The sequence below is a fragment of the Vanellus vanellus genome (assembly GCF_965231255.1).
Source record: "Vanellus vanellus genome assembly, chromosome: 3".
Lineage (NCBI taxonomy): Eukaryota > Metazoa > Chordata > Aves > Charadriiformes > Charadriidae > Vanellus > Vanellus vanellus.
The window spans coordinates 56,826,811-56,848,130 of NC_138907.1; the positions used below are offsets into that span (position 1 = coordinate 56,826,811).

General features: G+C 39.3%; 1 protein-coding gene across 4 annotated transcripts; it reads right to left on the reverse strand.

Annotated features, from left to right (window-relative positions):
• Positions 1-1,053: 1,053 nt before the first annotated feature.
• On the reverse strand, positions 1,054-20,730 carry KATNA1 (katanin catalytic subunit A1). Of its 4 annotated transcripts, none has more exons than XM_082480288.1 (12): positions 20,650-20,730; positions 18,635-18,737; positions 15,405-15,579; positions 14,519-14,676; positions 11,912-12,095; positions 10,265-10,386; positions 8,787-8,892; positions 8,322-8,480; positions 7,063-7,189; positions 5,346-5,480; positions 4,944-5,070; positions 1,054-1,384 (listed from the first exon to the last, which is right to left on the reverse strand). In XM_082480288.1, the coding sequence occupies exons 3-12, from the start codon at positions 15,573-15,575 to the stop codon at positions 1,186-1,188; spliced, it is 1,488 nt and encodes a 495-aa protein (XP_082336414.1). In that variant the 5' UTR covers positions 15,576-15,579; positions 18,635-18,737; positions 20,650-20,730; the 3' UTR covers positions 1,054-1,185. The 4 variants fall into 4 exon arrangements, with proteins under 4 accessions (XP_082336414.1, XP_082336413.1, XP_082336412.1 ...); XM_082480287.1 differs by having other exon boundaries at positions 20,635-20,683; XM_082480286.1 differs by lacking the exon at positions 18,635-18,737 and having other exon boundaries at positions 20,650-20,729.
• Positions 20,731-21,320: the final 590 nt, after the last annotated feature.

Sequence of the window (21,320 nt, forward strand, 5' to 3'; positions counted from 1 at the left end):
GAGCAGGAATTCCACAGCCAGTTTCGTACAGCATGTATCTACCAGCTGAAACAAGTCTAGACCTATTTGATTAATGAAAAAGCAAGAAGTTTAGCTGTAAACAGAACTACAGCCAGCTGCTCCGATGTGAGCCAGCAGGAAGAAGTGTTTCTAAAATACTAGGGGAGATGGACAGGAACAAGAGATGTTTTTGTTACAATGACCACTGTTGAGCAAAATCTAAAATGATAATCTAAATGGTTGCTGCAGAACCATTCTCAGAGAATTGTTTCTACGTTCAAATTGTTAAGTAACATGAAAAGATTAATTTAGATTTTACACCAATTGTAAAGTCAGGGTTACAAACAGAAATCAATTGAGCACAAACGTAACACGCACACTGCCTTCACATAACAGCCTTACCAGAATAAATGTTTAGTGTACACCAGAACTAAACCTACCAGTCCAGAGTTTTGAAGCTCACAGTACCATACAGTCAAGGAAGAAAAATCTCTTTCAGAACTAATGCCAGAAAGCTTTTGTTTTCTCTCAGGCTTACAAGGAGATTACATGTGTGACTGCATTACTGCTGGCTGCATGGAATTACTTTACACTGACTGGCTGTATTTTAATATTACTTAATAGATACTGTAAGCCAGCGATGATCTTAGCCCTTGCTTAAACTTCAGTTGAATATATAGACTGTTAGGAAGGCAAGGGTTGCTGTTCTAGATGTCAGCCTTTGTACAGGTTCTTTATTAACACCTTAGATACAGTTCAAGGGCAGAATTCCCCAGGATCAGCTAGCAAAACCATCTATATAACTGCATCTCGTTCATTCCATTTTCTAGTTCTCAGCATCCCTTACTCATTCAGTGCGGCTAGTTTGGGATTTTTTTGGTGTAATAGCTATTTTTCAAGAGTAAAGCCCCTGATGCAAGAGTTCTAGTATTAAATTTAAGTCATTTTAAAACCTTGACGATCAAAGCAGATCCCATCAGTATCTTTTGCATTTGAGAAAGATGGGTAACTTCTGAGCTAGTTCAGAGCGCTAGACAGAATTTGCATTTTAAAAAAAAAATTTATTTAGACATCTGTTGCTCTTAAATTACAAAAGTTAAAAAGAGCACGCAGTGCACTGACACACTACTTATTACTTCTAAAGCTGTTTTAAGACTTCAGGTGGCTTCTTCAAGATAAGACAACTCAGCATGATCCAAATTCAACTATCCATTTCTCATATTTCTCAATGTCCGCAGCAGATACAGATTTAGAAACTTTCTTCAAAGCTATTTCAAAGTCTTCCATAGTTGTTGGCATGTGCATTTCATCTCGGGAAAGATTTCTTATTTCTTCTGGTGTCAGGCCTTCAATACGCCTTCTCATAGCCATCAACGATGCATCTCTATTAAGGATGCAAAAAAAAAAAAAAAAAGTTACTCTATACAGGATGGCAAGTTCAGTTGTTTGAAAGGCTCAACATAGCATTGCAGTTAAACTGTTGCATTCAAAAAGATACAATGAAGAATTGTAATTTTTTACGGGAAGATCTCCAAGTGCATGTACAGCCTACAACACCATGCTAGCCATACTTTTGAAAGGGGAATTTATCCTCACTGGATCTTTGAATAGCTACTACTCACAGGCTATGCAACAGAGGTAAAGATTAACTGATTCATCTAATGCCACTGCATGCCTATGATGTAGCTGCTGTTTATTGTAATTTTAAACAGGAACAAGGCAAAATAATGGTTTCACTCCTCTGACACATAAGAGAAGAGTCTGGAACATTTTGAATGTCTCCTGGTCCAAATCGAAATCTCACTTCAAAGACAGAGGGGTCAACAGTATCTACCTCCAATCTATACATTCACAGCTAAATGTTAAAAAAATCTGTTCAGCCTGTGGCTCTTCAAACTTCTGAGCTCTATAAGCATTAAGTGACTTTACAGGTGTGTCTTCTTCTTGTTGCATTAAGTTTGATTGCATTTGGATTTCCAACAGTAATATCAGTAGCAGCAGGTGATGAGCTGGTGAGGTGATAAACAAGGTGATAACAATGAAAGACTAAAGTTCCTGCTAATTCATTGTTATGTAACTTATAATAAGAAGAAAATGCTACTTATTTTGTCTAACAGCAAAAAGATGCAAGGCTAATCCTGGCAATATCACAACAGTATCATATCATATTAGTAGGTGAGAAACCAAAGAGAAAAACTTATACCTTATCTTCTAGGAGGATTTAGAAAGACAGTTTCAGCATATTCTGTTTCAATTCCACCACTTCCCCCGAAAAGAAAACATAACTGACAGACTTCATGGATTTACTAAATAATTGTTAGCAATTAGAATGCATAATACAATAACTAGAATTTCAGAACAACCCCAAAAAGTTGCCTTGTTGAACTCCACCTTAGTCAAATGTCACCATGCTTTGCTGTTATATCATCATTTGTGAACTAAAAACCAGTGTTACACAATTGGGGGTGGGGTGGCGGGGCAGGGACAGGGGGAAGCATCCCATGCATCTAATTTGCCCCCAGACAGCAGTTAAAAAAAAAAAAACAACAAAACAAAAACAAAAAATGAAACACCACCCACAAACCAACAAAACCACAAACCAACAAAAACAACCCAACGAACCAACAAAAAACACACCCACCAATACCCCCACACCCACAAAATTCCAGTCAGCTGCCACCACTTTCTTCTGTAAAGTCATTTTGCTGACAGTTATTCCAACATCAACTCTCAGTACTTTCTCAAATGCAGCCTTAGTGCCTGGAGAAGCACCAAAGCTACATTCAAAAAAATAAGCGGCCACCCACTGGAACACACAGCAAGGGTCAGTTCCGTTCCAAAGGCCTTTCAACCTTCACAGTCCACTCAAAACAACGACTCAAAGTCAGTTCATACTCACATCTAATATGCAATTTGGATGGATTTTACATTTCCTAAATGTCTTTAAAGTTGCACCTTCATTTTCCATGGTTACATGCTGACTGTTAGGAACTGTACTGTTATCTCTGACCAGTTTTCACTCTGGCTCAGCAAACTTTGGATTTCACCTCAAATTCTTTAAGGTAGGAGAATAATTTGAGGAAACCAGTTTTCTTGGCTCACTTTTTCTTAAGTTTTGCTCGTGTCACTAGCAAGGACTGTTACAGTCTACAAATTTGAACTTCACTGTGCTTATATACTGTATGTTTGAGCCATACAAAAGCACTTTTAAATCAGCCAAATGTCTTTTCGTCTCAATGTAAATGAAACAATCACATTTAAGATCAGGTTTTCCTGACACCATTAGCAAAGTGTAAATTGCACAGGCTAATATGAGTATTTTCTTACTAATTTCAAATCGTGCACCAGTTTGTCTGGATTTCTGGTTGCTGCCACCTCAGTCATCTCTAAGGAGACTGCCGCAGATGAAAGACCGGGATGTTCCTTTTGTGGTTTTTGCTTGTTTTTGCTTTTTTAATAGCATTTGTACAAATGGACTTTGATTAAGAATACAAAGCAACAGAGTGTGTATACATAGATATGAAATTCACTTGAAAACATTACAAGTATTCTGACTTTTAAACAGGTGTACTGGTATCCGGTATAAAATAATTACAAATAGCGAACAGTGAACAGACCAGAGGAGACAATCTGCAGCTAAAACGTACAAAGCAGCAGGCCAAATAAACTCTCTTTCATATAAGATGAACCTACTAGCACAAACTCCTTTCAAAGCACAACCAGCACTAAGACTGCGCAAAAGAACACAAATTCATCTCACAAACCTACAAATGAAACAAATTTGCAAAACATTGATGCAGAACGACTAACGTACCATTCTTTTCCCAGACACTGTGTAAGGGTTGTTCAGGAAATAGTACTGAGCCTCCAGACTCTTAGTTCAGCCTTAAGAGACCCTGCTGATAAGAGCCTTTGGAGGCAGTTCCGCATACAGGCCACCTGCATTCATCCCTGCGGCACAGCATATTGTCCTCTCAGTTGTGCTGACAAGTGTTTGCAGAGCTGTATTAGGAATCAAGGCAAGAAATGGATCTACGTTTGAGGAAGGTAACAAGGAGATGGTTTTAATCCAGAACAGTCCTCTTACCCTGTTCAAAGTACAGCCCCGCAACAGTTGTGCTGGCACAATTTGGAGCTGAAGCCTTGCACTGCCACACTTTAGTGCTACCTCCAAAGCCTGAAAGCATAGTTACACAGGTGCTTATTAGATGACAACAGAATTTTCAGTTATTTGTCCCATACTGCTTATTCCATAATTTGCCACCACCACAACTGTGACAATGCAAGTCTTTAGATGTAAGCCAGATGATTGATACTAGTCTCTTAAAAGAGCAATCCTTTCCTTCCTTTTTCAGTTTTTGAAAGAAAAGATTGGGGGAAGGGTTAGAAGGTATTTTTAGTCAATTATTTCAAGAATCTAGGTTATAGAATAGGCCCATAAATAATTGCATGCAGACATTATGGAGGAGAAGTGAAGATGGAGGAGGCAGAGGAAAAGGTATGGTATACCTTTTCTGTGTCATGAAGGAAGAACACTCCACATTTCTACTTCAGTTATTCTAGCTTTTGCTACTATCGCCTCTTACACATGGACGTTCTGTTGAAGTAGTAGAACCTCACTGGAATGACTGCAACTCTACAAGTTAAAGTCTACCATCCTGTGGATATTCCTCACGTAAGGAATTTGGTGTACATGAAAGAACATGGAATTTTACCTAAATCATAGCTTGTTTAGATTACTATGTTGCAACTGCTCTTTATCATTATTATATGAAAATATCAAATGGAAATCTAGGCAGATATTAATGCAGTATTTCACCTTTTAGCCAGACATAAAAGTTTGTTTTTATCCAGCAACTTTGATCATGTAAATGAGTTACTTTACAAACAGTTTTCTCAGAGTTTGTAGCAGCAGCAACACAAATGATGCAATGTTAACATACCTGCATACGTTGGTAATGTCTGCACCTGAATAACCCTCCATTTTCTCAGCTATGTTTGCAAGGTCAACATCATCAGCCAGCTCCAGCTCTCGCAGATTTATTCTTAGGAGTTCCTCTCTACCTTTTGCTAAACAAAGAACAGAAATTTGAGCCTATACCATTTGCTTTCTGAAGATAAATAATGAATCAAAGAGGGGTAAGAGAGAAGAATGAGAAAAGGACATTGTACTTGCTCCAAAGGTAAACATTCAATCTTTAGATTTAACCCGGTCCTGAATTCATAAATGAGTTTCCATACACGTTATCAATTAGATTTTTAAACCAGGTGATCAAAACTAAAGGAATATTGACAAAGTTTAGATTTTAGTCTTTTCAACCACTCCCCTCCCTATGTCTTCATACCTGACGGTAAAGGAATGTAAATTCTCTTTTCTAGTCTCCGTCTTAGGGCTTCATCAATATCCCAAGGAAAATTAGTAGCAGCAAGTACCATGACCATCTTAGAAGGATCATCATTTTCAGTAGCCCCTCCAACACCTGCATTGGGGAAAAGAGAAAGCAAAATGTACATACGCCTTATGAACTTTCATGTATAGAGAGAACAATATCCACAATTCTGTAACATTAAAGGAGCTACTCTATTGCACTTTAGCAAATCCAAGTGCAATAGAATCATTAAGTGCAACAGAGTTCAGTTTTTCATCTATACGACAGCCTGTAAGCGAAAACTGAGACTGTTTAATTAGAAGCAGTGGCAAAGGGCACTGCTCAGATCAGGAAGTCTCTCTCTACCATGGCTGGAACACTTTTACAGCAAAATTGTTTGCATTTCTGCCATTACAGTGTTTGAATTTCCACATCAGTGTCCTGAACAGCACGTGAGGAAAACCAAAACCAACCCCCAAAACCATCACCACACCAAAAAATAGATGCCCCCCCCGTTCCCCAACAGTACTCAGTAACAGCCACGCAAAACCACCATTACTCCCCTACAAAGTTTCTTCACTTCTGAATTCACACCAAATATTTCACATACTCAGGTGGATTCTTACTAACTGCTGAAGTGAATGTTTACATTTGGTGGACTGAATCACACTTCTCGGAGGCAGAGAGAAAACCTCAGTCTCTAAAGCACAGAAGCTGCTGCTATATGAAGAAGTTAATTTCATTAAACTTGCTACCATCTGCATTTACTGTTTTTGCTTATAACCACAGGATTGGGCTGCAGAATAGCCATTGTACCTACTCTACTTGAAAATTTGCATATAAAACACCATTTATGAACGCTCAAGTAAAAGGACTTCAAATAGTTGTTACTAATAAAATTAGCTTCTGTATATACTTGAGTTAAGAGAACAGCATTACAGCTCTGCTACTATTCAAAGTCAAATATAAAAGGGTATCAACCTCAGAGAACCAGAAATAAATATACAAATCTTTTGACTCATGGAATTCTATCACAAATTACTCCATAGATTACCACTTTTCAGTTGCTCCTTTCCTTTTCCCTACTCACCAAAAGAGTACAAAAAGGATGCCTCTATAGCAACTTTGCACAGTGTTACCTACTTTAAAATTTTGTTGATTTGCAAAGTATTAACCAAATAGCTGTAACGAACTCAGCATTTTAAAAAGAAAACTCTCCCAACTGCATCTATAAAAAATTGCCTTAATTTTTTATTTCTGTCTTTAGGAGAAAAAAAGAGAACCCAAAGAAGTTAAGTGTAATGATTGCCTTTGAAGTTTAAATTGGAACAGGTGACAGTTATTTTGAACTGCTTTTTACTTGGTTTGGAGAAGTAAGTGATATGCTAGGTAAAGACTGAAAGGAGCAACTAATACTCTCTTTCTTCTGTAGTTTTGAAATCTCGTATTCTCCACTGAATCTTCATTATTCTGGGTCAGTAATATAAGGTCATTGCTCAGATGCTAAAAGACTGTTATAATTGGTATCTTTTTTTCCTTCCACACTGACAGTTCAAATAGTGCATTTGTATCTTTTTACCCCAATTTTATGTAAGGCTTTCAAACAAATTGCTTCTTCAGAATGAAGTTTTGATTATTTTTTCTCCCTCAATTTTCCTCCAGTCCAGCGCTTCCCAGCGATCAGATTATTTACCATCCATTTGAACTAGCAGTTCTGCCTTCACACGTCGGCTCGCTTCATGCTCCTCTGAAGTTCCCCTGCGACTACAGATAGAGTCTATCTCATCAATAAATATAGTTGTCGGGGCATAAAATCGAGCCTAAAGAAAGCAAAAGATAAAGCAGAAACTGAAATGGCAGTCTACTCACACTTAAACAGCAGCATATTCAGAGCTGGGTAATGACACATCTACCCAATGAATCAACTCATAAGTATCAAACAATACCTAATCTTCCCTTTGACCATTGCACACAACTACAGAGCAGCTGTGCATTCATTAATAACATTTGAGTAGAACAGTTTTTGGCAAAGTCCCATAATTGTTAGGGCTATAAACAAATGTTTAATAAGCTAAAGGCAGTTTTACACATTAGGAATAATATTTACAACTGTGAAAGTCATCAGAGAAAGCTTGAATAAGAACTCAGTTAAAGCTAGGACAAACACTAAGCTAGGACACCATGATATGGAACCTGTCCAAGATACAGGTCAACCGCAAAATAACTAACCTTTCTGAAAACAAGAGAGGTCAAAGACGAGGATCTGCGATAATAAAAGCTATTGTCCTACAGCAGTTGAGATGCTGTCCAGTGTGTATATGCCTTTTTGATTGACAGGCATGATACCAACTTATTTAATATGATAAAACTATATTGTAAAAGATCTTTTACTTCCTGACTTTCCTGACTACTGTAATTGCAACTCTGCTGCCCCCTTCAGTACCAGGTACCCTAGCAAACATGGCACGCAATCCTGGTAACACATGAAAAAAAAAGACTACATATTCTGAGCCAATTTCAAAGTGTTATGTGCTCCGAAGCCAACTACAGTTTGGAAGCCCACTTATTTTGAGCACAAACAAAAAGAATCACCCACAACAACAACAAAACACGCACAACCTAAGTAGGATTCTCACCCAGAAAGCAATTAGATTCCATCTCCAGTTTTACATTCAAGTATGTTCTATAGCACTCAACAGCTTAGAGAGAGCTATCTCTAATGTAACAAGCTAACCCTGAAAATAAAGAGGACCCAATTTTTCAGTTTTTATAAAGCTATTTAGGAATAACCAGATCTTGAATATACGTGGCCAAATCAGAAGGTCCTAAAGTGTTTGAAGCTTGGAGAGCTGTTTATATATGCTATGAGTTCTAAATCTTGGCAAGGTTTCACTATTCCAGAAGTAATTCTACTTCATTATCTCACTATTTATGTTCAGAAACTTCAATCACCATTTCAAACAGTAGACGAACAAGTTTCTCAGACTCTCCTCTGTATTTTGAGGTAAGTGTGGAAGAAGAAACATTGAAAAAAGTAGTCTTGCATTCAGTGGCTACAGCTTTTGCCAGGAGAGTCTTTCCAGTACCAGGAGGACCAACCATCAGCACACCCTATTAGAATGAAAGAGAACCACTTTTAGGACAAGAATCAAAACACAGCCAATTTCACAGTTTAATAGTGTAATATTAAAATACTAGATGTAAGCTTTCCCTGGAAAAGTTACTTGCAACAATATAGCTGAAGACAGTCTATTTATCTGGCTGACATCTTTATTTTGTTAGTATTATTTACCATAAGTTTTGTTACTAAAAAGTGGAAAGAATTTATATAAACTGTAAAACACCTGAGATTTCTTGTTCCGCCAAGATCCAATCTCAGAATCCTACTTATGATCACAGGATCAGATTTTTTCATACCTTCCACGGTCTCCTAATTCCCTTAAAAAACTCCGGCATCCACATCGGTAAAACTACAGCTTCCTTAAGCAGCTTTTTGGCTTCTACTAAATCAGCAATGTCATCCCTGACAAAAAAAAAAAAGAGAAAGTTGCGTGACAGATTCAGACAGGCTGCGAAAGAATCAGTCTGCAGCTCAAAACATTATGCAATTAAACTTATGTAACAGCTCTTCCATAATTCAGGAAAATATGTTGGATTTATTTACGTTCTAGTGGCAAAAGCCTACAACAGCTACAGTTGGCATCAGGCTAGTAGACTCCAGCTAGACGCAAAAGCAAAAAGACACACTATTTCACTAGAGCACTGTTCTTATTCATAGAAAGAATAAGCAGAATAAGACCAGTCGATTAAACTTATGCTAATTACAGGCAATGCTTTCTTCTTTTGTCAAGAGGCTGGCTTCCCTGAAATTTGAATACCATCTTTCACCATTACAAGAACAATTTACTGAAGACTAGTAAATGGAGCTGAATTAAAAAGAACTGTTAGAATTCTTTTTCAGAGTTACAAATACATTAATTCTTACATACTTTATAGGCTGGTCTTGTTTTCTTGACAGTAACTCTCAGGGCATTCCGCTTATCAGCATGTGCCCAAGTAATACTTTGGTTTCAAGACATATCTATATGGACAACTAGTTTCAAATCTGAAGCTGTAATTTAAGATTCAGTATAAAAACTGAAACATATATTTACATACTAAACTGAAATACATGATAGTTGCATGCATACAAAGTTGTTTGTGGGATTGTTTAAGTTTTTTTTAAAGCCTACTTTATTTGCCAGAAGATTTTTGCTCATTTAATCCTCACAAAACCACCTTAGCTCGGAAACATTTGGAACACAAAACAACCATTGTATAAGGTTTAATATTTAACACATTTATGTAAAGGTACTGGCACGTGGTTGTATTTTATATTGGCAGTCACATCACATCTAGCAAGATTTCAAAGGGTTCCTATATTGACATAACGTCTTTGTTAATTGGTTTTCTATCTTGGTACACCCCTGGGCAGCAAAACAGGTTTTTAAATGAAGAGACACAGGCAGACACTAGAATCTGATACATTGCAAAAGAGTAAGTAAAAAATTGATCTCGAGACTCTTAGAAAAGTTTGAGAAGCTTTGTATGGTCAGGTTGGACAGGACTTTGAGTAACCTGATCTAGGGAAAGATGTCCCTGCCCATGGCAAGGGGCTGGACTAGATGATCTTTAAAGGTCCCTTCCAATCCAAACTATTCTATGAATCCATGGGTGGAAAAAAAGAGTTCTCAAAATTTCAACAACATAAGAAGTTTAGTTGCCTATTTAATGAGTAAATAAAACCTGTAGGTACTTTTTATATGTAAGCATATGTTAAAATACTTAATTCTTGTCATAGTGTATAACAGGAAAAAAAATTAACAACTCAGAAAGGCAGCAGTATTCAAACTTACCATCGAATGTTGGGATTCTGAGAAATTATATCTCTTTCCAAAGCTTCTACTAAATCTTTATCATATCCAGTACTATCAAATTTCTTTGGTTCAGACTCTGAAATCTCAGATGTGGATTTGTTCTACATATAAAGGATATAACAACATAAATACATAACAATGGTTATGCTACTAATGGATTTTTATAACAATTCCACAATAGCATCATATTTCTAGAAGGCAGCAACATAAACCATCATGAAAATTATGAAGCATCGATATTACTGCTGCACTGCAGGATCTATGTGGTTCACCCAGACTTGTGTTCTGCCCTGGTCCTGTTCCTTCTCCCCAAAGCCAGCATATTGTACTGATGCAGTTTCTTTGTTTTAGTAGATAATAAGAACTGCATACACCTATCCCAGTGTAACAGTGTTCGCCTCTTCTCCCAGAGAAATCAAAACCTATTTGAGACAGTAGCTAGGCAGGGGGAATTATGTGTGAGACTGGATCAGAGTGTGTCACACTGAGCTAGAGTATCTCAAATCCTGTGTCATAAATATGCCATATATATGAGACACAAAAGAAATTAAGCAGGCCTTCCATATGTAAGATGAGCAAAGGTGATCTGCAAGACCACAAAAGTAAAAAAGAGCTAATTAACTGATACAAAAGCACAGACAAGAACAGCAGAGAAGCAGCTCTGTGGTAGAGCAGAAGCAAAGAAGCTACACAGTTGAAAGGGCTCAAACAGCAGAGACCATGCAACTGAAAAGACATAAAATGCACTAGACATACCCCATTTTTTTATACACTTAACAGCAAGCACTGGTGATGACAGAACAACTGTAAAAAAGAAAAAAGACCTATCCTGTCTCTGTGTATGTATATCCTTAGTGAGAGGATTATCACTCAAAGACAATGTAATTTAGCTCCTAATAAAAGTAGTAGCTTACATAGTATAAACTACAAGGGTGGAATTGTTTCCTCAGGCCATGACACCTTGCCACAACATAAGATTGCTAAAGCTAACAAACTACTACATAGATATTTTATTTATTCAGACTGGAAAACTATGAATTTAGTGTCTTCCATATGATCTCTTACTCCGGTCATCAGCTAAATTTACGGAGACCAGAGCACAAGTAAAAATTACAGCACTCTGATTGCAAAGAATGGATTATAGATCACTCTCATAAAGTATGTTATGTTTCTGTTTGTTTTAAAGAGCCTGCAGCTAATACTAGATCTCAACAGAAAATAAATAGAGGCCTCCCTTTAAGATTAAATAAATCTTGAAATGCTTTAGAACAGGCAAATCAACCTCAGTCTAAAATGTAAGAAAGCAAAGAACCCACAAGGAGATCCCATTTGAATGAACTCCATCAGGCTCAGTTTCAGTAATTCAGTGGTATAACTTTAACAACTATCTCCAAGTTGCAGTAAACAAGCCCATGTTTCCCAGATCACTTCCTCCAGATGAGGGTTTGCTTTTTTTTTTTTTTTAATTAACCCATAACCAAGACTGTCCATAAAGCAAAGATACCTTACAAGGTGAGATTCAAATCAGGACACCGATATTTTATAGGCATCTAATTTTACAATACACTCAGTATTAAGAAAGCAAGACTCAGTTTCTCAATTTCATTAAGTTATTTGCAAGCTTACCTTTTCCTCCTTTCCTTTATTTTGCTGATCCTTTTTTTCCCGGCTGCGGACCGCCTTCCCTTTATCATTGGGATTTCGAGAGGATGGACGGTGAGGGCCTCTGACAGCTGCACTTATACGATTATTGTGACCTCTGCAATCACTGCACTGAGCAGACTGACGTTTTCTGGGTCCTGGCGAAGGTCTAATTAGTTGTAACATATGCAAAAAGCCTCAGTGTAAAGTCACTGGTGAGCACTACATAATCAAATCAAGTAGTTACAAACTAAAAAGCCATTTTGCTCAAGATAAAAAACTGTACATCAGAAGCAAGACAGGCATTTTTAGATAGTCACTTAAAATCCATTTTCCCTTTGGCACAAGCTCAGGGCTCATTTGCTTAAAACAAGCTCCTTGCTTTGTATATTTCATAAATAAAAGTAATCCTAGTATTACGGAGTTTAGAAGAACACCCTGACCCCACCCCCCACCCTCCCCCCCCAAAACCCCAACCCAATATATTTTCTCCTTATTACAGTGGTTCTCACTCTCCTACCCAGAGAAATGTAAAGGTTTCTTGGGAATGACAGTTTTATTTTCACTTCATTTTCACTTCTTGTGTATGTGAGGCCTCCAGTTGTTTGAAACTAGACTACTTCTAGAAGCACATATGAATAAACCAGCATTGTGATTGGTATTATGGATTTCTTTTTTAAAATTCAGGTTCTTCCTCATATAAATCCGTTACTCTTGCAGACACACTTTTTCCATGAGACTTCCTAAAATTCCAGCGTTAATAAGCTATCAGTCAAGTTTAAGTTCAGGTATATTTCTAGAGAACAGAAAATGGAAGACTCCGATCTTGAGAGCATTTACTTGGACTAATAGATTGTGTTTTGACATATCATCCAAGATATAACAGGATCCAGTACCTTCATAAAAGTTGTCTTTAATTGATTCAAAGCAGTGAGTTTGTCAGAACTGTACATACCTCTTCAGGGTGAAATCCATATTAGACAACACGAATATGCTAATGTAAGATCCTACGTGTTAAAGTCTTTTCACTCTCCAAATGGAGTATCTACCAATCTATACTTTAATTTATGAACACCTAGCCACCTCTGAATTCCACCCCAAAGCTCAAAATAAAGAAATAGTGCAATTAGATATCTAATTTCCACCCAAATTTGTGACTTTTGCTATTTCAATATAGGAATTTGCTGTGGTTACTCCAACGCAACATGGTCCAAGTTTTCACTGTGGCTTTTTCATATTACCACAACTCAAGACTTCACCAGCTGGCAAGGTAAATGGAACAGAAACAGTTCTCTCAAGTCTTTTCCTTTTCAGAAACAGGAGTTTGTGTATCTCTTCTCTAGAAAGCTTCAAAACATTATGAAAGTTCTACCTTCCAGAAGTTTTGAATGAAATTGGCTACCGGTGTTCCAAAGTTATTAAATGAAATGAACAGAAACAGTGTGATCACACAAGACCCATTTATTTCAGAAAGCAGACTCAAAATAAATATTTTTTTTAAATGTAAAAATGTACCCATAAAGACTGAAGTTATCAGTCTGCGAGAAATACCTTGTAAATGCAAAGCCTCAAAGAACAGTTTAACAGTACAACTAAGCTGATCTAAATAGTCACTTTCTGTCAAAACACAGTTCCATGTCTGCTTTGCATGCATTCCTGTTTCCTCCTTCATGCTACCACTGGCATGCATTAGACCCTCCAATTAACCAGTTCAGATAGCTAATCTCAGGAAAAAAAAACAAAACAACAAAACCACAACAAAATCCAAACCAACTAAAAGCCAAACAAAAAACACTAGCCCCACAAACCAGTGTCTTTTTTTTTTTTTTTTACCAGTTTAGCATCCCAAACCAGCTAATCAATGCCAACAAAAACTAAAGTGGAAAAAAAACAACTCAGGCAACTGTGGAGGGTAGGGCAATCCTTTCAGCAGCAGCTACACTGTCAAACCACACCGCCAGGCCTTGGTTCCACAGATACTAACCCCGCATAATTCAAAACTACTTCTGAAATAAGCAGGCTCGCCTGCAGCTGCTTGTTCCCACCCCTTCCCTTGGGCTTATGCTAGCCTAACTGACCAGTTCCTAAGTGAGATCAGGGAACCACCTTGCTAAACAAAAGGAACTGAGCTTGGACACTTCTAGGTTTTACTGTTACTCTGATAATACTTCTTCCTCCTTTTCATATCAGCTACATGCAGAACCATTTCAAAGTTGATGAGAATATAAATTCAGAAATAGAGTTCAGCTTCTATGCCCTGATAAATTTATCTTAAGTCAGGGAAAAAAAAAAAAAAAAATATCACAGAATGGTAGTGGTTGGAAGGGACCTTCGGTCCAACTCCCCTGCCAGAGCAGGTTCACCTAGAGCAGGTTGGACAGGAATGCATCCAGGCAATGCATTTATCTTATATATTATCTTATATATAGGCTCGACTCATGTCAAACTTATATGATAAAAGCCCCAGAAACCCCTGAACGAGTAAGTGTTACACATCTAAGCTCTAGAACAAAAATCACACAGGAACAGGCTGAAGTCAAAGCACACTTTGCCCTGATAAACATTAATTTAGGTCTTCAGTTTTGCTCTTACCTACGTTCAGCAGGTACTGGCAAAGACCAGACTTCTGCATCATGAGCTGGTAATTCTTGTTGTGAAGCTTTCAATGGAGTACTGTCTAGTTTAAAACTCTCTAGAGTTTTCATTATATCTTTCACATGCTTAGCTTCCACACTTATCTCCTGCCAAACCTGATAAAAAAAAAAAACACAAACAAAAAAACAAACCAAAACTAGATTAAGCACATTGCGAATCAGTTTGTAACAGTCCTCTTTTCAAGACCACGTAACTCTTGGATGGATTCCACAAGGTTTCACAAGCTACCTGATTCTGCTTTAATAGACAAGAGTAACATCAGATATTAAGAAGGTTTTTCTGCTTTCTTCAGCACATTTACAGAATAAACACATAGATTTTGGATTTAACACCAAAGAGACTTTTAGCAAATTTTGCCTATTAAACAAGTATGACAGAAGACAGTGCAACCTAATAGACTGAATGTCAGTGAAAAAAAGCATGGTTTGTGTTAAGGATAAATTAACATGGTAGTCACAACTCAGTTTCTATTAAGGATCTGTAAGTCACATTACTAAATCACTGAGAGGGAAATAAAACTATTCAAAATGATATCAGCCTAAAAAACTTCAGCATAAAAGAGGGACTCATCAGCAAGAAGCTGACAAGCCAGACGGTGCTCTGGCTCCTCAGGGCTGTGTTCCATTGCCTGTTTTGTCATTGCCAGAGCAAGAAGTCATAAAGACGACTTATTTAAGTTTATATAATAACAAAAAAGCCTATATATAACAGCACTATAACATCAGAGAACGCTGTAAGTATTTTTATACTTTTGTTTACGTAAGACAGGCAATTTTTGCTACTTTAATGCTTTTCGCTCAAAATGTCCCAGAAAAGTATTTACCTGTTGCCATTTCTGTTGCAGATACGTATCTCTGACAGAGTAGAGGTATTTATTCATTTGGTCAAGGACTCCCTGGTAGTAGACCATCGCAGAATCGTAATTTCCCAGTAAGGCATACTCACGGGCCAGCTTTACATTCTCACTGATCATAACAAGGCTCATATTCAACATGAAGCTGAAAAAAATAGGAAATATTAAGGAGAAAAAAACCCCAAACATTGCAGGACCAGAACAAATTTTTGCAACTGTTTTCATGTGCCTATTACTTCATTTGGCATATCAAAACAGAAGCTGGAAATGCACTGGTTAGAAAAAGGTCCTAGAATCAACGTCACCCATATAAAAAGATAATTGTTTCTCTATAGCTAGAAATGAAACTTCTCACTTCTTATAATTGTTTCATGCAATGAAGATTCTGTTGGAAAGCATATACAAGATATGCAGATTTAAATGCACTGTTACAAGCCACAACTGCATACGCTACTTCTCTCTTTATTCTGTTGTAAGATAAACTGGTATTTTACTGTTAGCACTATAACATTGTCCATCCTATAATGGCCTATGGTTTAAAAAAACCCCAACAAATAATAAACCAAAGCGCTTCCTCTAAATGCATTAAGTTTTGTTGATTTTTTTGCCTTAACATTCCATGCGTACAAGTTTAACGTTCTCCACAAGGCAAAATCAGACTGTTATTTTTCCATTTGTTCGATTTTACAGTTCTTCAGTTTTATTTAATGTTTCATTGAAACAAATATCCACCTTCCATACCGAGCTTCCACCTTCCTATCATCTTCATTTTCACACTTAAAAAGAGACTCTTGAAAAACTTGGAGGCTGCTAATTTATCACTGAAAGGTAAGGAAAGGCCACAATTAAACATTTAGTCTGTAGCTACCCACTTTGTATAACATATTGTTCAAACCATGCTACTTTTCCCCACCAGTAGTTTGTTTTTTGTTTTTTTTTCCTTTGGAGCAAACATGGACTGTGACGACTTCCACTTTGTAGCATTAGTAGAATCTACAATTTTAGATCAGAACAGCACAGAATTATTATTTACACAAATACAGTAATAAGTAGAAGCAGTAGACTTATTCTTTATGGTACAGCCACTGGCCATGTAGCAGCCACCCTATGTTCTTATCCATTACTTATACATCCCATCCCCTTCTCTAAGATACCTGCACTGTCTCCACTTTTCCTGTCTCTTGCACACAAAGAATTTCCCCATTCTTCACCTAATTTCCTAGAACCAAGCACAGAAAATATTAAAATAAGCAAATAAACATGCCTGCAAGAGAGTTGTCTTGCTCTCCTTTCGGTACCTGCACCCAAGACCAGTAAGAAACAATTGCAGACAAGCAATTACGGCTAAGCCCTGGGATGAAGCATACTTGATACAGATCAACTATTTAAAGAATGTAAGAGGTACTAAACTCACATGCGCAATAAACAGACTTAAGACTGAACACATTCTGAGACCAGGTCATGGTCAAATTTGGACACATTATCAGAGGTTTCAGAAGCCTCATTTCGATTGCTAAAATATTAGCTCCCCTTTGTAAAGAGGGGCTGCTCAGTACAAATAAAACATTTTAAGACTTCCACTCCTTTTTCTGTCCCCTTCCCAAGTAGCTTTATGCACGGACACACAGCTGATCCATTCCTGAGCCAACATCCTCTTCTTTTTTCTTCCTTGCTCTTCCTTCCCCAGTTTCCCGTGAAGCAGATGGCTGCTGTGAAAAGTTTCAGCCCAAACAGCAAAACTCTGGCAGCAGTAGAGCTGAAGACAGGCCTCTGCCAGCCCACACCCCTCATTCATGCAGAAGGGATCCACTGGGTTGAGTCTGGAAACCTGCTATCATAAAAGCTACACTATATAATCTCACTCTAGCCAGAGACTCGCTGAGCTGGCCACAATGATGTCTACAAGCTTGATAGTTAATGTGACCAGCAACTACAAAGACTACCATATCCCAGGCTAATTAGTCTTTGGAGCCATTGTTTGACTTGGGAGTTTTGTTGGTTTTTACCTCAGGAGAAAGAGCCTGAAGATGTTTGTCAACTGCTGTATGGATCATCACACAGATATTACCAAAGTTTTCCCTGCTATATTTAGGAGCAAGCTTTTCCACTCCTGCTCATCCTACCAGATACACCTGTTTGTCTGTCCTGAGAATTCAAACCGATGACTAACCCTACTGAAATCACAAGTTGAGCAAGTTGCTAATAAACATTTTTTAAATCAAGTAATAGCAAGTTACTAAAGCCAAACTAGACTTTCAAACAGAGAGAAGTCATAGATTTTTTATTTTTTTTTTTACACTGAATGCTGCAGAGCAATCCAAGCAGAACAGCAATTCTGTTTAAATATCCGGGGGATGGTGGGGAGGGGGGGAGGGAGCTCATAAGAGTAGTCTTCATCTGGAAATGTGAAAATAGCAAGAATCCAAAGCAATCTGAACAGGCTAAGTCAGAAAGATCTGAAAGCTTGGGACCAAAATGACAGTATTCCACATAACAGAAGAGTACACGTGATTTTTCAGGTGAGAGAAGACAGAGAAAGGAAGACCAGAAAGAAGAAACAGACATAGAAGAATGAGCTAACATCTCAGATGGGGGGGAGGGGGGGAAGCTCACTTAAATTTATAATGCTTCCAACATAACTGAAAGTAGGAATTCCAACGACAACCTAGGAATCCATCTGTTTCATCAGTGCTAGTGAAAATGCAAGAGAGTTAGGTTTAAACTAGAAAACCAACTTAATTTGTTGCTTCACATTGAGTCATAAGAGCAGAAGAGTTTGAAGTGGCTTCCAAATACAAGGCTCTTGTACACAAGTGCAGCAGAAAAAGCTGCTGATTCTGCTTATATGTCTGGATATGCCACTGTTGCTACCACTTGAATACAGGCAGTGTCAGAGCTGATACATTAATGTGAGTTTATAGGTTTACTGCACCTGTAACCAAAGATGCTGAAGCAGTCCTAAGACTGGGGGGGAAGAGGGGGAAAATGCAGTTAGAGTACCAATCTGAAACCAGATTAAGGTTTGCAGCAGAAAGTTATAGTAGACTGTGGCAGCTCAGAGTAGGGTGTAAGACACACATAGGAGAGGCGTAAATACGCACAAATCCAGAGTTAAACCAGATCTGAAGGAATTAAAAAATAAAAATACAAAAGCAACTAATCCTGCACCACTTAATAATTTTTAAAATGTTTACAAATACCTCGTACTATCATGTAACAGGACGTCAAAGCAGCAAGGCTGCACTTATCAGCTATGACCTTTCCATGAATCATGCCCAGTGGTTATCTCAGTTCCAACAGCAACTGAAATAGGAACAAGCTCGTAAAGTTTACAACAAACAGGATATAAGACAAATAACCTAAGCACTTTGTCTTGCAAGTTTAATTCTACAGTGGATAAAAAAAACACATACGCTTCTCAATAAGGATACTCTCTACACTGTGAGTATTTACAGTTCCCTGAAATTAACACAATAGAAACCCATCAAATTAAGCTATTTCTAGTAACAGAATACATTTTATCATTTGCTCCAAGCCCCTAACATAGTTTCACAGTTTGGAACAGCCAAGAACAGTGTGGGTTGAAACCTAACAAAGGTTCAAGATACCTACAACTTTTGAAAATGAGGTTTTGGAACTTATTTTAAAGATAACAGTCTGATCACCGTCAAGAAAACAGTGGGAATAAAGTCATTGTGGATGTAAGAAATCATGATAAGGAATGACTATCAGTAATTTCTGCTCACATTCATACATCAGATTTTGGGAATCCAAAACCGAACACAGTATCAATCCTTTTTCACAAAGAAATCTCCCATAACTTTAAAAAATAAAAGAAGAGATTGATAAGTAGATGTTAGGAGGGAAGATTAAAGTTGGGATCTATCAGTTACTATGGGGGACCCATCAACTACTCTGCTGACTCAGAGAACTGCACAAGCCATACAAGGAAAATACCTACAAAGAGTCCTTCAGTCCAACCTGAACGTTTGGACTATGCCAGGGCCTGAATTTTGGCAAAGTGTACATGTTTCCATTATTTCAGCCTGCTACGCAGGCTCTGACATCAAAGCAACCATGTAAAATTCGGAAAGTTCTCTCAGCAAGCCAGAAGAGAGAAAAAACCTGCCAAAGTAATAGCTTTCAGGAATCAATTTTTACAGATGACATGGTCACCTGTGATTAGACTGAATCATTTCTGAGTTCCCTTCCAGCTTTAATATCCTACTTCATAACATCCACTCCTAGCAACATTTAGTATCAACAAGTGATTGTGCTAACTACTTGGGAAATAGTAGAGCTGCCAGACTTATTGGATACTAAACAAACTGGTTCTCATCCACTTATTGTATTTAACAGTAACGGTAGCTGAAGAAAAACCACCAGCAACCACGAACATGAGCATACTTAGATGCTTAGGCACAAAAAAAAAAATATTTAAAAAATCATTAGATAGATATACGCTGTTGGCAAATGATTTTATGTTTTCAAGGCTAAGCCTTTCAAAAGACTTTAAAAAAACATAACCATGTTACCTGCTCCCCATTTCACGGGGGCTGGCATTCTTTTAGGCGGCCAACGCTAGATTAGCAAACTGCACAGAAAACTCGGAAGGGGTCTGCAGCAGAACGGGTATCTTAGAACTGATGCCTCCCGCTCCTCTCTGCCTGGAGAGAAAACTAGCATAACTACAAAAAGCTTACTTCATTAAGAACTAAAAAAAAACAACAGCAAAGCCGGTTGAGGGGGAAGGGAGAAGCACAGCCCCCAGCTCCGCGCCCGGAGGAGCGGGGCTGGTGCCTGAACCCCCCCCCCCGGCCGCAGCCCCCCGCGGCGGGCTGACGGGCAGCCGTACCCCCGCCGGGGCACCCGCCTTTCGGGCGGCTTCAGGGACGCCGCGGCGATGCCCCGTGCGGCCCCCAGCACGTGCAGTGACACAAGTCCGACGCGACAGCGTCGCGACAGCAACGACTCCCTCTCCAAAGCAGCCCCCGCTCCCAGACAACCACTCTCCCCGCCGGGGAGGAGGGGAGCGCGGCTCCCCTCAGGGCGGCCCAGGCCACGCGGGGCGCGGGCGTCGCCCCTCGCCTCAGGCCGAGGCGGGACGGGGTGGGGTGGAGGGTACACCCCTCCACGGCCACACCGGGGCGGGGGGGTGGCGGAGAGCCCGGCCGCCATGAGGCGGGAAGACACCGCGAACCTCTCTCTCACTTACTCCTCTCCAGAGCTCGGCCCGGCGGCGGAGGCAGCAGCTCCCAGCAGCCACAAACCCTCCGCTTCTGCCTCCCCCTTCCTCCTCCAGCGGCGCTAACCCCACCCCCGGCACCACCCGCCGCCACCACCACCGCCTCCTCCTCCCGCCGCCACCGCCGCCCGCGGTTTAAAGGCAAATCCGGCTGCGTCACTTCCAGCCCCGGCCAGGCGGCGGGCCAGGCGGCGAGGGGGAAAGTCCGCCCAACAACACGGTGTTGCGTGTTTTAGCATTACGGCTGGCAGCGCTGAGGGCTTTGTTTTGTTTTAATTTTTAAGAGAGAAAAAAAGCAGTCGGAGGAAAAACAAAGAAGTCGGAAAGGAAAAAAAAAACACAACTGCATTGGCCGGGAATCGAACCCGGGCCTCCCGCGTGGCAGGCGAGAATTCTACCACTGAACCACCAATGCTAGTACAAAGACGTTTTCCCGCCTCCGTCACTCGAAGCTAAAGCGGGCGCACTGCGCGGGCGCCGCCGCGAGCTTTCAAACGGTCGCGGCTGGGCGGGCTCGTCCCGCCGCGACCGTTTGAAAGCTCGCGGCGGCGGTTGAGGGGACTCCCCGCACGTCGCAGCTCCTGTCGCGACAGAGACAGAATACTCAAAACGACGGAGGTAGTCGGCTACTGCGGTCGCGA

Excerpts from the sequence above, each read along its gene's own strand:
- KATNA1 (XM_082480285.1), bottom strand. The coding sequence starts at position 15,659 with ATGAAAACAGTTGCAAAAATTTGTTCTGGTCCTGCAATGTTTGGGGTT. Across the intron at positions 8,481-8,786 it reads GAATTAGGAGACCGTGGAAG|GGTGTGCTGATGGTTGGTCC; the intron begins GTATGAAAAAAT and ends TCATTCTAATAG. Across the intron at positions 5,071-5,345 it reads TTACATTCCTTTACCGTCAG|CAAAAGGTAGAGAGGAACTC; the intron begins GTATGAAGACAT and ends TTCTTTGTTTAG.